This window comes from Quercus suber, unplaced genomic scaffold (assembly GCF_002906115.3).
Source record: "Quercus suber isolate HL8 unplaced genomic scaffold, Cork oak 2.0 scaffold_478, whole genome shotgun sequence".
Taxonomy (NCBI): Eukaryota; Viridiplantae; Streptophyta; class Magnoliopsida; order Fagales; family Fagaceae; genus Quercus; species Quercus suber.
The window spans coordinates 112660-126971 of record NW_027069929.1 but is presented as its reverse complement, the minus strand read 5'-3'; the positions used below and the strand labels follow the sequence as shown (position 1 = coordinate 126971).

The 14312-nt window shown below is 37.5% G+C and overlaps 1 protein-coding gene and 1 pseudogene across 1 annotated transcript; both read right to left on the bottom strand.

The window, feature by feature from the left end:
* Positions 1-3958: 3958 nt before the first annotated feature.
* On the bottom strand, positions 3959-5310 carry LOC112010048 (uncharacterized; annotated as a pseudogene).
* Positions 5311-8066: 2756 nt separating this feature from the next.
* On the bottom strand, positions 8067-9165 carry LOC112010060 (germin-like protein subfamily 1 member 7). The gene is made up of 2 exons (XM_024042401.2): positions 8978-9165; positions 8067-8744 (listed from the first exon to the last, which is right to left on the bottom strand). The coding sequence occupies exons 1-2, from the start codon at positions 9090-9092 to the stop codon at positions 8212-8214; spliced, it is 648 nt and encodes a 215-aa protein (XP_023898169.1). The 5' UTR covers positions 9093-9165; the 3' UTR covers positions 8067-8211.
* Positions 9166-14312: the final 5147 nt, after the last annotated feature.

Sequence of the window (14312 nt, the reverse complement as noted above, 5' to 3'; positions counted from 1 at the left end):
GACTAAAGGACCAAAAAATAAATAAAAAATCTTGTAGACATATGAGGAATATATTTTTGTCATGCACTAAGAAAGCAAAACAACTAATAAAAAAAAAAACTTCAATATTTCAGTAGAAACCAACAATTAAATAGGTAAATTATTCTAACTCTGAAAGCCCTGGTCTTCTATTGCCAAATAGTTGATGATAGCGATATCAATCAGCAACAATCCAAATTCACAATATGACACAAATTAAGAAATACAATTTTAATTCCATGTAATTCCCAAAAAGTCCAACTAATCTAGGAGAAGAGAAAGCAGAACCTGTATTGTTCTCCCTCTACAACCATATTCAGGTCACACATAGTTATATTCTTGCCCCAATCCAATAAGAGGCATTGCCAGATTAGCCTGTGAATTCATTATTGAGGTTGCAAATGCAGGTTGAACAAAAATTTAAATAAGCCATCAAGAAAAAGGAACAAGAATTACAATAGAAGTTAAAAACCCTCACTCAATAAGACTGGATTTATAATCCTCCTATGAAAGCCAGTCACAGACCCAAGTATTAGAAAGAATTAAAACAACAAAGAATTATCCTTCAAACTCTTATCACTGTAGCAGAAATAAAATAAAAAGGGAGGAAAGGAAAGCCTATTGCCAAATCGGATTCTATTCCTTAACCTGCAAAGTACCAATATATATATATATATATAACCTGCTTCCTTCATAAACACAATAAGTAGCAAACCAAATTGGATATGGTGGAAGATCAGTTCCCCTTAAAGCCAAAAAAATCAATAGGAACAAGACAAGAAGACAGATGTAGGAACCTCACAACCTTGGTGGCGTTGGCATTGACTTCCCATGGAAAATACAGAATCGAACTTCACCCAAGGCCAAAAAAAAAAAAAAATCTGCTTCCTACAGATATGTTAGGATTGAGACATGCAAACTTATACTTCAAAAGCAATTTGAGAGAAAAACAGAGAGATCCTCCATATAAGTCTGAAACCCCTTGCAATTTCTTGAAAGAAACCCTAGGTCTTGAAAAAAAAAAAAAAAAAAAAAAAAAACCTAATTTGCAGGTATCAAACAAAATCATATCATTCAAAACGATCATGAAACTCAGAAAAGAAACCCTAATTTAAAGAAAACCTAGAAAATCGCCAGGTATTGAGGAAAAAAAAAGCCTATTTTAAGGAAAACCTGAACCTCTGAAAGCAATCATGGAAATCGTAATCGGTAACGAATAAAATTTAAATGCATAGAAGAAAATATTACCGTTAGAGACATTTAAGTAAGGAAAAAGAAGAAAAAAGCAAGTTATGAAAATATGAGGAGGGTTGGGTACTGGTGGGTGTATATAGGAAACAGAGACCAGCGTCGGGTTCTTATTACGCGTTTCCGACTCGGACTCGGACTCGTTCCCTTAAAATATTTATATATATATATATATTTTTTTTTTTTTTTACATTAGCTTAAATAATATTGATAAAATTTTTTTTTAAAAGGTTTTAATTTATAGGTCTGTTCTTATGATAGTTTTTCATCATCAGACCAAGACACCAATATTTTTGGTGTAGGCAGAAATTAAACTCTAAATCTCTTATTCAACCATAAAAATTTTACTAGTTAAGTTAGTTGGAACCCACACTTGTATTAAATTTTTAATTACTCTATGAATGCTACGAACATTTTATTAATAAACAAATTAAATTAGTGAGTACCAACCTACATATTATCTTGGCTTCTTTTTTGTTTTTAGTACTTGCCAAAAGAAACGTCTCCACTCATTTCATTCATTCAGTGCCTAAAGATTGTTTTAAAAAATATATTTTATAATAATATTGAATACATATTGTCAATGAAATAATATATCCAAGACCTAGCCAATGGCAATGTTAGTACAATTGGTGGACATGATGAGNCTCAAACGTCTTTCCTCCCTAGCAGTCTGACCATGTTTATCCATGCTAGTAAGGCTTTGTACTCGGCCTCATTGTTGGTGGCCGAGAATCCTAGTCGTAACAACTTTTCTATTATTAATTTCTCAGGTGTAATCAGTACAATCCCCACACCTGCTCCCTTTTGGTTGGAAGATCCATCCGTGTAGACTTGCCATGATAGGGCAGTAGTGACCGATGAGACTAGTGTACCTATGGTTGTGCTTTCCTCCTTGAGGACACCTTCAGCGAACTTTGCTACAAAGTCTGCTTGGACTTGGCCTTTTATGGCAGTCTGGGGCATGTACTTAACATCATAGGCCCCCCAACTTGGTCTCCCACTTAGCAATCTTGCCAGTATAATCGGATTTGCTCATTAGAGCCTGTAAGGGCAGCTGAGTAAGTACCACCACAATATGGGCTTGGAAGTAATAAAGGAGTTTCCTTATGGTGTGTGCAATGGCTAGTATTGCTTTTTCCAAGGGAAGATAGTGCATCTCAACCTCCTACAAGGATTTGCTAACATAATAAACGGGCCTCTAAACTTCGTCCTTGTTTCTGATTAGGACAAAGTTGATAGCATGTTTGGTGATTGCTAAGTATGCATACAATACTTCCACCTTATTAGGTTGGGAAAGTACCAGTAGATTGGATAAGTATTGTTTGAGATCCTCGAATGCCATTACGAACTCCTCGGTCCACTGAAAATCCTTCCACTTGTGCAGCAATTGGAAGAACAAACGACACATATCCGCAGACTGAGAGATGAACCTATTTAGAGCTGCTATCATCCCAATCAGCCTATGCACTTCCTTGGGATTTTGAGGAGGGTGCAAGCTACTAATGACCCTGATTTGCTCTGGATTAACTTTGATTCTGCGGTGGGTTATCAGGTACCCAGGAATTTACCCAAACTGACCCCAAAAGAGCACTTGGACGTGTTGAGGCATAGTTTATGTTTCCTTAGTGTTGAGAAATTTTCTCCCAGATCGCTAGGTGATTTTCTATCCTCTTGCTCTTCACTACCATATCATTGATGTATGCCTCCATGTTCCTTCCTATCCGCCTTTCATACATACGTGTTACCATTCTTTGATAAGTGGATCCTGCATTTTTGAGTCCGAAGGGCATCACCTAATAATAATAGTTTCCATTGGAGGTGCGAAAGGTTGTTTTCTCCTGGTCAGGTAATGATAGAGGTATCTGGTGGTAACATTGAAAGCCATCCAAAAAGCTCATTTGAGGATGTCCCACCGTGGTGTCCACAAGTTAGTCAATTCTAGGAATAGGGAAGGGGTCTTTTGGGCATGCCTTATTTAGGTCAGTGAAATCTACGCATACTCGCCACTTCTCGTTTTTCTTCTTAACCACTACTGTGTTAACCAGCCACTTAGCGTAGAAGATTTCCTCAATAGCTCCAGCCTAATTCAACTTGTTTACCTCTGTTCTAACTGCCTCGACGTGATCCTTGGATGACTGCCGAGGAGGCTATCTATGACATAAGGCCTTAGGATTTACGTTCAGTCAGTGGTAGGCTAACTCAGGATCAATTCCTGCCACGTCATAGGCATTTTAAGCAAAAATGTGTGCCTACTTAGGAACTCCGTTAGTTCTTCCTTCTCTACGAGCGGCAACTGTGTGCCTACTTAGAAATATTACTCCGGATCAAGCCATATCATTACCCTTTCCAATTCCTCAAATGACTCTCCTGGTGCCTCAATTTGCTACCCATTTGTAGCCTCCTTTAATTGTTATTGGATTGCATCCTTATTCATCGCGGTAGGGTCTAATGATTACCGTGTAATTGCTAACACTAGACATTGCTTGGCCATAGCCTAATTACCCATTAGCTCTTCCACCTTCCCGTGGGCAGGGTACTTGACCCTCAGGTGCATGGTTGAGGGAACAGCTCCCATGGCATGAAGCCAAGGTCTACTAAGGATAGCAGTGTACGAGGAGAACGCCTCTACCACTATGAAATTCACTTGGACTTCCATGTCTCCGACTTGTAAAAGGAGTTTGATCATTCCTCAAGGGACTACCATTTTGCCATCGAAGCCCATTAGTGGAGAAATACACGTATCTAGGTCCTCGGGCCTCAAGTTCAGCCCCTGGTACAAGTCCAGGTACATTATCTCAGCCTAGCTTCCTTGGTTAACTAGTACCTTCTTGACATCATAGCCCTTGATCCTTACAGTAACCACCAGGGCGTCATCATGCAATTGAAGGGTTCCTCACTTGTCCTTCTCAAAAAAACTCAAGTTAGGGGGGACTGTCCCCCTTGCTTTTTTGTGAGTCTAACATCTAGTCTCCAGGTCAGTGCCTCCCTCCACGGCTATGACTCGAGGATTTAGCTTGATGTCCCCTCCTGACCTACCCAGGATCATATTAATGGTGCCCAATGCTGGCCAAGGATTGTCGTTTCTATGTACCCCGCTCCCTGAGTGTCCGACCTGTTCCACAAGCTAATGTAAGAAATAATCAAGTTTCCTTGATCTTTCCAATTGTGATTGAGGTGATCCCGAAGAGTCCTACAGTCCTCGGTTGTGTGGCCCTTGTCCTTATGGTAATGGCAATAGAGGTTTTGGTTTCTCTTGGACAGATCCCCACCCATCCTGTTGGGCCACTTGAAAAATGGTTCGTTTCTTATCTTCTCTAGTATTTGGTGTACCAGCTCCTTGAACAGTGAATTGATCATTTGAACTCCCACGGATGCCATATGGCTAGGGAAGTCTCTTCGAGGTCAGTCATTATGGTATCCTCCTCCTCGAGGATCCCTTTTCTCGAGGAATACTTTAGCCTTCCCTTTCCCCTGCATTTGCTCATCTTCTAATCTCTTGTACTTGTCTATGTGATCCATAAGCTGGCGCATGTTCGAGGCAGACTTCATTATCAATGATTTTCTCAGGTCATGCTCGGTCGGGAGACCGACCTTGAAGGTCCTTACTGCCACATCTTCAAAGTCTTCGTCCACTTCATTGTACATCTCCCAATGCCGGTCCGAGTAGCTTTTGAGGGTCTCCCCTTCCCTCATGGCCATAGATAGTAGAGCATCCAATGGTCTAAGGACCTTATTGTAGGTTATGAATCTAGCGCTGAATGCCCTAGTCAGTTTTTCAAAGGACCCTATTGACCCCTCATCCAACACGTCAAACCAACGCATGGCGACAGGCCCAAGACTAGAAGGGAACACCTTGCATATAAAGGCCTCGTTGCAGGCATGAACGACCATCTTCTGATTGAAATGGCTGACATGCTCCATAGGGTCAGTCCTTCTATTATATATGGTGAATGTTGGCGGGGAGAAACAGTGAGGGAGTTTAGCCTTGTTAATCCTCCTGACGAAAGGGGACATAGAAATCTGCTGTAGGGCTTTACTCATGGCGTCATTTCCCTTGGTGTGATGAGAAGGCCTATTTCACATATGTTGTTGCTTTTTTCTAGCTTGTCCCAACATGAGGAGGCTGGGTAGGTTTCGCTAGGCAGAGTTCTAGACCTACACCGTTATGATAGGTCACAGCTTTCCTTTGAGCCTTTACTTGATGGGGAGGATGGGCTCCTCCTATCATGCTTTTTGTACCTTAACTTTTTGCGCAAACGATCAACCTCCCATTGCAATAGTATCGTCTCCTATTCAGGTGAGGCTTGATCCCTGGACTTGGGACGATTTTGCTCAATACGTTTAGTGCGATAAGACCCTACCACAATACTTGGGGTATGTTGCCTGTCTCTCCTACGCTTCAAGTTAATGACTCCTCCTTACCTTGGCCTTTGTTAGCCATCAATGTTCGGGGCAGATCCTCAAGCACTTGTTGTTTCTTATAGATGGCGCCAATTGTAAGGACCAAAAAAGAGAGTTAGGGCCCAAGCCCACTTAGAATAGTGAGATGTTCCACTCAAGGTTGGCCCAAATCAATGATGTTTGTAAGAGATGGGAAAGAATAACAACAATGGGCTCTGCTAGAAGACACTAACTTGTGTTCAAGAAATGAATAAGCATCAAGCTTTACACAAAGGCTCCTGAGAAGGCAGAATTTGAATGGAAAGTAACACTATTCCCTGTTCTTCTCTCATCCACCACATTTTTCCCCCTTTTTTCGACGCCCTTTCCTTTCCTTATATAGCCCCATTCCATCACATCTACACCATTCATTTCTACCTCAACCTCCTCCTGTTTCGACACATGTTACCTTTCACATTTGAGAATATGATGGTAGGAACCTATTTAGCTGTGGCTTATACTGCTCAAGTCACCTCCTCATTAATGCGGCTGATAAAGCTATTCGCCTTAAATAATGCGGATGCAATAGGCTAGTCTGAGCCTAAAGCCTCCTTATTTCCCACTATCATCCACTCTCTTCAGATCCTAACTTCCCCTCCTTGGGCAGCTTCTTCCCTTGGGCCCATGACTTACAATACCTTCACATCATTATTGTGACCCCTCAACATCCTCCTCGGTTCTCGGGCCCATATTACGACCCATTAGCTCCCTCATCGGTCCACAAGTACCCACAAATATGATCTTATAGATTATAAAGCAAATAATATTCAATTGGCACAAAATTTGACATGGGTATTAAGAGCATAAAGAACATGCAATCCAATGGTTAAAATTTTGAAATATGTAGTAATATTAATGATATTAAGTAAGGTTGTAGCCTTAGGCCACAACCAATTTTGTAGCTAAACTTTGTCTTTTATATAAACGAAGATGTTATTAAAATGGCTTTTTATTTTTTTATTTTTTTTATTTTTTATTTTTAAATATACCATAATCGGTGGACAAATTATTCAAAAGAATGTACACCCATTCCATGGAACACATTTGAATTTTAAGGTAATTTTGAGAATGTTTATTATTTTTATTGCTTTTTTAGGGCTCACTTCTCTAATTTCTATTGTCTCTTTTGTTTGTATTTTTTTAGCCCAAAACTAAAAAGTTTGACCCAAATAGAATAAAATTTCATACTTTTCAATCAAAAATAAAAATATGAGCCTCAAATCAAAAGGCAACCAACAAAAAGAATTAATTTAAGTCTAAATTAGTACAAAATGGACCGAATGGACTGACCTGGAACAATAAATTGGACAAAACTGGACCGTATGGACTGAATGGACCAAACTGGGCTGAAGTAGACCAACATGGACAGAAAGGACCAATGAGGACTGAAATAATAACTTTCTTGACACTAATCCATCTAAATAATCACCACCATTTGAAATTGATCTGTAACATGATTCAGACTATATTCTACAATTTTAAAGATGTATAAACTGACACGTCATTTAAAATTTAAAATGGTGTGCAGACTATACATCATTGGAACCATAAAATTAAAGCTTAATCATAAATTAGAAGAATTAGAGAAGACTTGAAATAGAGAGAATCATGTTCCTTGTTTAAAGCTTCAGCATCTTGAAGCAGACTTTCAAGAATAAATATCATCAGTGATATATACATTTGTGAACCTATTAAGCACGTGTTTACTATTTCCAATGCACAAAAACACTCCTCCAAGATACCTGAGAATCTATTTCGCGGTTGCTCAATTTCATTTTTTAGGATTGGACAGAAAACAATTGCTAATTCCATTAACATGAGCTAATCAGGCTACATTTACACCATGAAATGCATTAAACTACATCTTTAGGCATAACGCGCTTTCTTCATTTCTTCCTTTACTTTCTCACATGTAGGAATATGCTTGGAACTTAGTTTCACGTGAGTTGTTAGGGGAGAACTCACTAGTGTTGCCTTGCCCCTTTTACAATATCTAACTCCTTAAGTATTATGTTTCCCTCTTGTATAATTTTTTTCCCATGTTAGCCTGGTATGAGTACATAGTGGTGTAGAATTTCAATACTCTTACGTTTCAACCCGCAAAAATGTTGCATCAATATTACCTCTAGGAATGTTAGACATAGAATAGGTACTACTAAACCCTAAATTTATCCTCCCATTTGTATAAATGAAACTAAAATCTCTATCTATTTTAAATAAAAATTTAGATTTTTTTTTTTAATATTTAATAGTTAGGTGCTTGTAATTTCAAAACTTTACGGATCCAAGGCGTAATCAGGATTTATCCATGCACTAATTGCACTACATTTGCCATGACACAATGACACACACAAAAATAAAGAAACAAAGAAGAAACCATTTTATTTGAAAATAAAATTATTTTTATGACATTATAGTAGGGGAAACTAGGCAAACTTTATTCAAACTATCTAGTGGTTCGCCTTCCCTATTACATATGTATTTATCCAAATTGTAGAATGACTAGAATTGTTTTTCAAGATAATCAACTACACTCTTGTCCAATTGGAAGGCCTTGATGAGAACATCGAGATTGATGGGAGGATCTGATCCAAAGACTGCGTTTGCTATGACAATTAGTCCAGGATTTTGACTACTGAAAGCAGAAAAGGACACAGCATTGGTCTCCCCAATGTTGAATTGGAAGTGAATCAGACCAATTGGAAATACAAAGATGTCTCCCTTGTTCAAAACTTTGGTGAAGAGTTTGTTTGGGTTGGATGTGACAAATCCAACTAAGAGAGTACCCTCTATGACTACCAAAAGCTCAGTGCCGCGAGGGTGAGTGTGAGGAGGATTCAGGCCATATGGTGCAAAGTCAATGCGAGCCAAAGATGTGCCTAGAGTGTTTAGGCCTGGAAATTTGTTGACGTCCACAAGATTGACACTTGATCCAAGTTTATTTGCAGTGTTTCCAGGAATATTGAGTCCACAGAAGAAAAAGTCGTTGGCTATGACAGTTGCTGGGTCCTTGCAAAATTCTCCATTCACAAATACTACACAAAGAAAAGTTTGTTATTGTCACGAATAAGACAGTTCTGTAACAATGGACAATAGCAAGTCATGTAGGAAAAAAAAAAAAAAAAATCTAATGCAGATGAAATAACAATCGGGCATAATTTCATTAATGTGTAGAACTTCATTATAATGATCTCGAAAAAACGCAGATGATGATAATAATACTACGTATGTATTGGTAATAATGGGGAGAGTGCATGCATGTACATACCAGCAGAATCGGTGTTGTTCATTCCAACACAAAAGTCTTGCAAAGGACTAGGGTCATCCGCTGAAACAAGGGAGGTTGCCAAAGCCAAAATGGCCACAATTACAACTTTCATCATATTTGAGTTCACTCTTGTTGTGTAGTATTTTGCGTATTCTTGCTTGGGTGAGGGATGAAAAACAATGCATATGGGAATGTCTATTTATTGAGAGGAGTCACTGAAGCGGTCTATGCATGTTTTTGCACAAACGGAGCATATAAGACTTGGTAATTCTTCAACTGTAATTAACACATTTTTTTATCTAATGGACGAACGAACCATTCTTTAACCACTACTTGTCGTGCACTACATATATAGTTTGAAAACCAATCAAATGGGACCTCTTCAATTTCATTGTGCGGTTTTAATGTTGCTTTGGTCCGATCCGATCTTATCAAAAATAATGTTTCTTTGGTCTACCCACAAATAAACCTTATGGTGATTGTATATTAAAAAATTGAAATGTCTGAAGCTCCCACGAATGTTGACTCTGTGCTGATCAGTAATGAAATGTTCAGCCGTCGGGGATGTGCAATATACCAATGTTTGGCTTATATTGTTGATCTTATCTTAATTGGTAGTTACTAAATACTTTTTAATGGTTAATTGTTAGATTTAGTGTGGGTTTGGATAGCAATTATTCAGCGTCTGGGTTTTCCTATTTTGGTTTTTTTTTTTTTTTTTTCTGCTGCTGCGCACACGTTTGAGGGACAAACGGCTACTGTTTATGAACAGTTTCCGTATTTTGTTGACTTTTCAGCATTTTTATCTGTTCTATAGGCCTTGTGAACAGTGTACGGGACCTACAAATTTCACTTTTCAGCAATTTTTTCATTAAAATTGAGTCCTATAACACTATTTACACATTTAAAAATTATTTTGCTACAGTATTTTCAGTTTTCAATTTTTAGTTTCAGTAAAATAAGTTCTATACAAACAAACCCTTAATGGTTTTCTAGAACCAACAACTACCACGGCACGTGGGATATTCTTGCCTTTTCCCCTGATTTGATTTCTCTTCATAACGTGTATTTGATATAGTGTTGAAGTTTTTTCATAGTTTAGACACGAAATCAAATAGATTAGATCTTCCCAAATATTTCTTAGAAAACAAAATTATATTGGAAAAGAACAATATTGTTTTAGGATTAATCTTATCTGTCAACCAAACAAGAACGAGACAATAGTTGAATTCTGAAAGATAATATATTTCAATTTCTTTTACAAAAAAATTAAAATTATCATAAGAACCTTATTATGACTTTGCATTTTATACCCATATGTGCTTGTACCTTAGAGCATTCTTATCAAAGATTATAAAAATTTAGCATATAGCATCTCAAAAATTAACTTTATAGTATTTAGCACATCACTTTACCGTACACTTAACATCAAAACTTCTACTCCCTCGATCCCAGTTTGTTTGTCCTCTATTCCATATTAGGATGTTCCAAAATATCGTCCTATTTCCAAAAATAAAAGTTATTAATTTACTAATATTCCAATTATATCCCTACCTTATTTTCAAGAATATTTGAAAAGAAAACTACCAAATATATATATATATATATATTTTAATCAATCTAATTGGGGTACCCTTTTAGTTGCCTCATTAAGAATAACTCATTTTTTTATTTTTTTTTTACTTGTAAAAGCTGATAAATTTATTCAAGGGTAATTTTATATATTTTTATGAGGCAGACAAGACAATAAATGAGGTTTTCTTAAAAAATTTGACTTTTCAAGCAGGACAAAAAAATTGGGACAAAGAGAGTATTTTTTTTACCACTTCATTAAAATATTATTTAGTTATCACTCTCACCACCTAAGCCACTACAAACCCACACAACCAACAGCCTCCACCACCGGCACAACCCATAGCATCAACCACGGCACCACCCAACGGCACAACCATCCACCGGCCCCCACCCATAGCACCACCCACGGCACAACCTTACTTTTCCCTCTCATCCTCTCTCTACCTCAACCCACGGCACACCAACCACTAAACCCACCACCGTTACTTAGCAACCCAACCACCACAAACCCATAACCAATAGCCTCAACCCACGGCACAAACCCATAGCCTTAACCAACCTCAGCCCACGTCCAACCAACCCCAACCACCACAAACCCACCACCAACCTCAACCCAGACACAACTAACCACGGCACCACCGAGACCCATCAAGCAACCCAGCTACCCACCGTCGCCGAACCCACCAAGATCCATCAGACCCATCAAGACCACCGAGACCCACTATACCTATCCACAAACCTCCACTTGCAATCAAACCCACCATGTTAGACCCACGACCCACGACCCACTTGCAGTCATCAACGACCCACGGAGGTTACCAACTAGCACCGAAACGCTGGTCTATAAGGTCTTTAAGCCTGTAATTTTCCCCCACAGAGACTTTCTTACTGCTGAGCTTGGCAATGGTCCTTCTTTTGCAGGAGAGGTATATGACAGCACAAAACTTTGTTCAACATGAACATCAATGGCAAGTAAGGAATGGTTTGTCAAATGATATAAGGAAGGATAAATGGACTCATCAGCCATCTTCCTCCAAGCTTATAGTTCCCCAGCTAGTTTGCCAATGGGAGCACAAGTTAATTTGCTCATGGATCCTCATTTTAGGGAGTGAAATGTGTGTATGATTAATCAATTATTCATTCTTGTTGATGCTTCGGCTATACTTAGTATTTTCCAAAGCTCTAGGTGGCAAAGAGATCGGCTAGTGTGGGATTACACTCCTAAAGGACATTTTACACTCTGTAGTGCTTACAAAGTGGTAGTTACCATGAACTCTTCTCCAAGCTCGAGCGAGTCCTCAAATAGCTAGCATAATCGGAATTTCTAGAGGTGTCTTTGGAGCCTCAATGTCGCAAACAAGATCAAATCATTCACTTGGAGGGCCTAAAAAAATATTTTTCCCACCGAAGCTAATTTATGCCACCTACGGGTCATTGATGATCCTTCTTGCAATGCCTGTGACCAAGCTGTTGAAAATGGCAGTCGTTTGTTCTGGGAATGTGATAGAGCTCGTGAAGTATACAGCATGTTAGGAACACCATTTGAGCCCGAAGGTGCTCGATTCATGGGATTCCAGGATTTCTTGTGGCATACCAAATTTGTTCAGCATTTAGATGATGATATGTTAGCCCTAATCCTTATCGTAGCTTGGTGTCTTTGGCTTTGGCGAAATGAAGTTCGACAAGGAAGACCTCGACAACAAATGTTATGCTATCGTTCGCAAGGTGAGATATCTGTTGCATGAATTCCATGTGGCAAATTTTATGGTGTCTCCATCGGGGTGCTCGGATGAGGTCTACTGGACTCCCCTAAGAGAACCATGGTACAAGGTGAATGTTGACAAGGCAATGTTTGAAATTTTGCTGTCTTCGAGGATGGGGGTTGTGATCCGAGATCATGAAGGACAAGTTACTGTGGCATTGAGCAAGAACTTTCATAGACCTTTTAGGCTAATTGAAGCTAAAGCCATGGCACTGGACGAAAGTGTCACTTTTTCTTGGGAAGTGGGTATCAAAGATGTAATTTTTGGGTGTGATTCCCTAATAATATTTAATGGTGTCTTTGGAAACATTAAACTGCCAACCACTGTGTCTAATATTATCTTGGTGATCTTTTAAAGAATGCAGGACTTTAGAATTGTACAATTTTGTCACACGACAAGGGAATCAATATGCGAATGTTTTGGCTTAATACTTCAACGGTGTTTCTCAGTTTGTAACTTAGATAGAGGAAAATCTTAATATGCTTGAAGCCATTTTGGCTCAATATGTATTGAATTTCTTTACTTCTTAATAAAGTTACAATATTCTTATCAACAACAACAACAAAAATCCTAGTAGGTAGCTTTTGGATTTTTATTTTGTTTTACATCATTTTTTCAATGCCTGAGACAGCTTCATTTTAAGTTATTTGTAGAATATCCCTATTAACCATAACTAGTTGTAAACTCATGCGATGTGTAGGAAAAATTTAATATAATTATTTTGTAAGAATATAATGTAAAAATAGTAAGTTAAATAGTGCATATGTTATTTGAAAGTATTTTCTATTTTATAAATTTTATGTGATGGAACATACAATGTATTTTGAATTCAACAACAATATGATATACTTTTCTCAACCCAAAAAAAAAAACAAACAAAGTGATATATATATATATATATGAAAATAATTTAATGAAAACACTTCAATTGCATAATTTTAATAACTTTTTTTAAAATATACCAGAATCGATTGATTATTTTGAACATGTTGAAGAATTTTTTATTTATTTTTTAAATGTTCACCCCCATTCCATGGAACACGTGTAACATGTTACATTTAAGTTTAAACTATTATATAAGTTTAGAATTGTAACATTTTTTTTTCTTTCCAAATATAAGTCTAATTTTTATATTGTTGAAACTTGAATTGTAAGATAATCAAGTAAATATTAATCATTTTTATTGCCATTTTAGGGCCCATATCTATGATTCTAATATCTATTTTGTTTGCATTTTTTGGCCCAAAACCAAAGAGTTTGGTCCAAATATAATAAAATTTCACACTTTAATTTTCAACCCAAAAGAGGAAAGCAAATAAATTTTTGTGCCAAAAAATGAAAAGGTAACCTACAAAAAGAATCAATTTAAGGCCTAATTTTTCCAAAACGAACCAAAATATACCAAATTGGACCAAAGTGGATTGAATGAACCAAGTGGAAAAAATTGGACCAAAATAGACTGTATAGACTAAATTAGACTGAACGCACTGAAGTGGACCAAATTAACAAAAATTGACCTAAGTGGACTGAAATGCTATGTTGATGTGGTTTAATAGGGGCATAGCAACATATTCTACACTTCAACTTTTAGATATTATATATAGATTGTTAGAAGTATAAAAATGTCAGAAAAGCTAGAATCTATCTTTGAAGATCTTGTTAATTTGTGTCTAACTTCTCCTTTATTGGTTATGCATGATGATCATGGTGGAGATATACAGACAGAACATGTTAGTACAATTGGTGCACCTGATGAGTTCATAGCATATGATAACATTTTTGTACAATTGGTGCACATGATGAGTTCATAGCATATGATGATGAAGCACCAGTATATGATTGTGGAATCAAAACAACACCTAGAAAAAGCCACTCAAGAACAACCCATAGAAACGCTATTAAGATATAACGAAGAGACAGTTAGCCTCCCAAAAAGTGTTCTCCTATTGTGTGTGTGTAGCTCACTAATGAGGGAGAGCAAGGAATTTACCATGAAA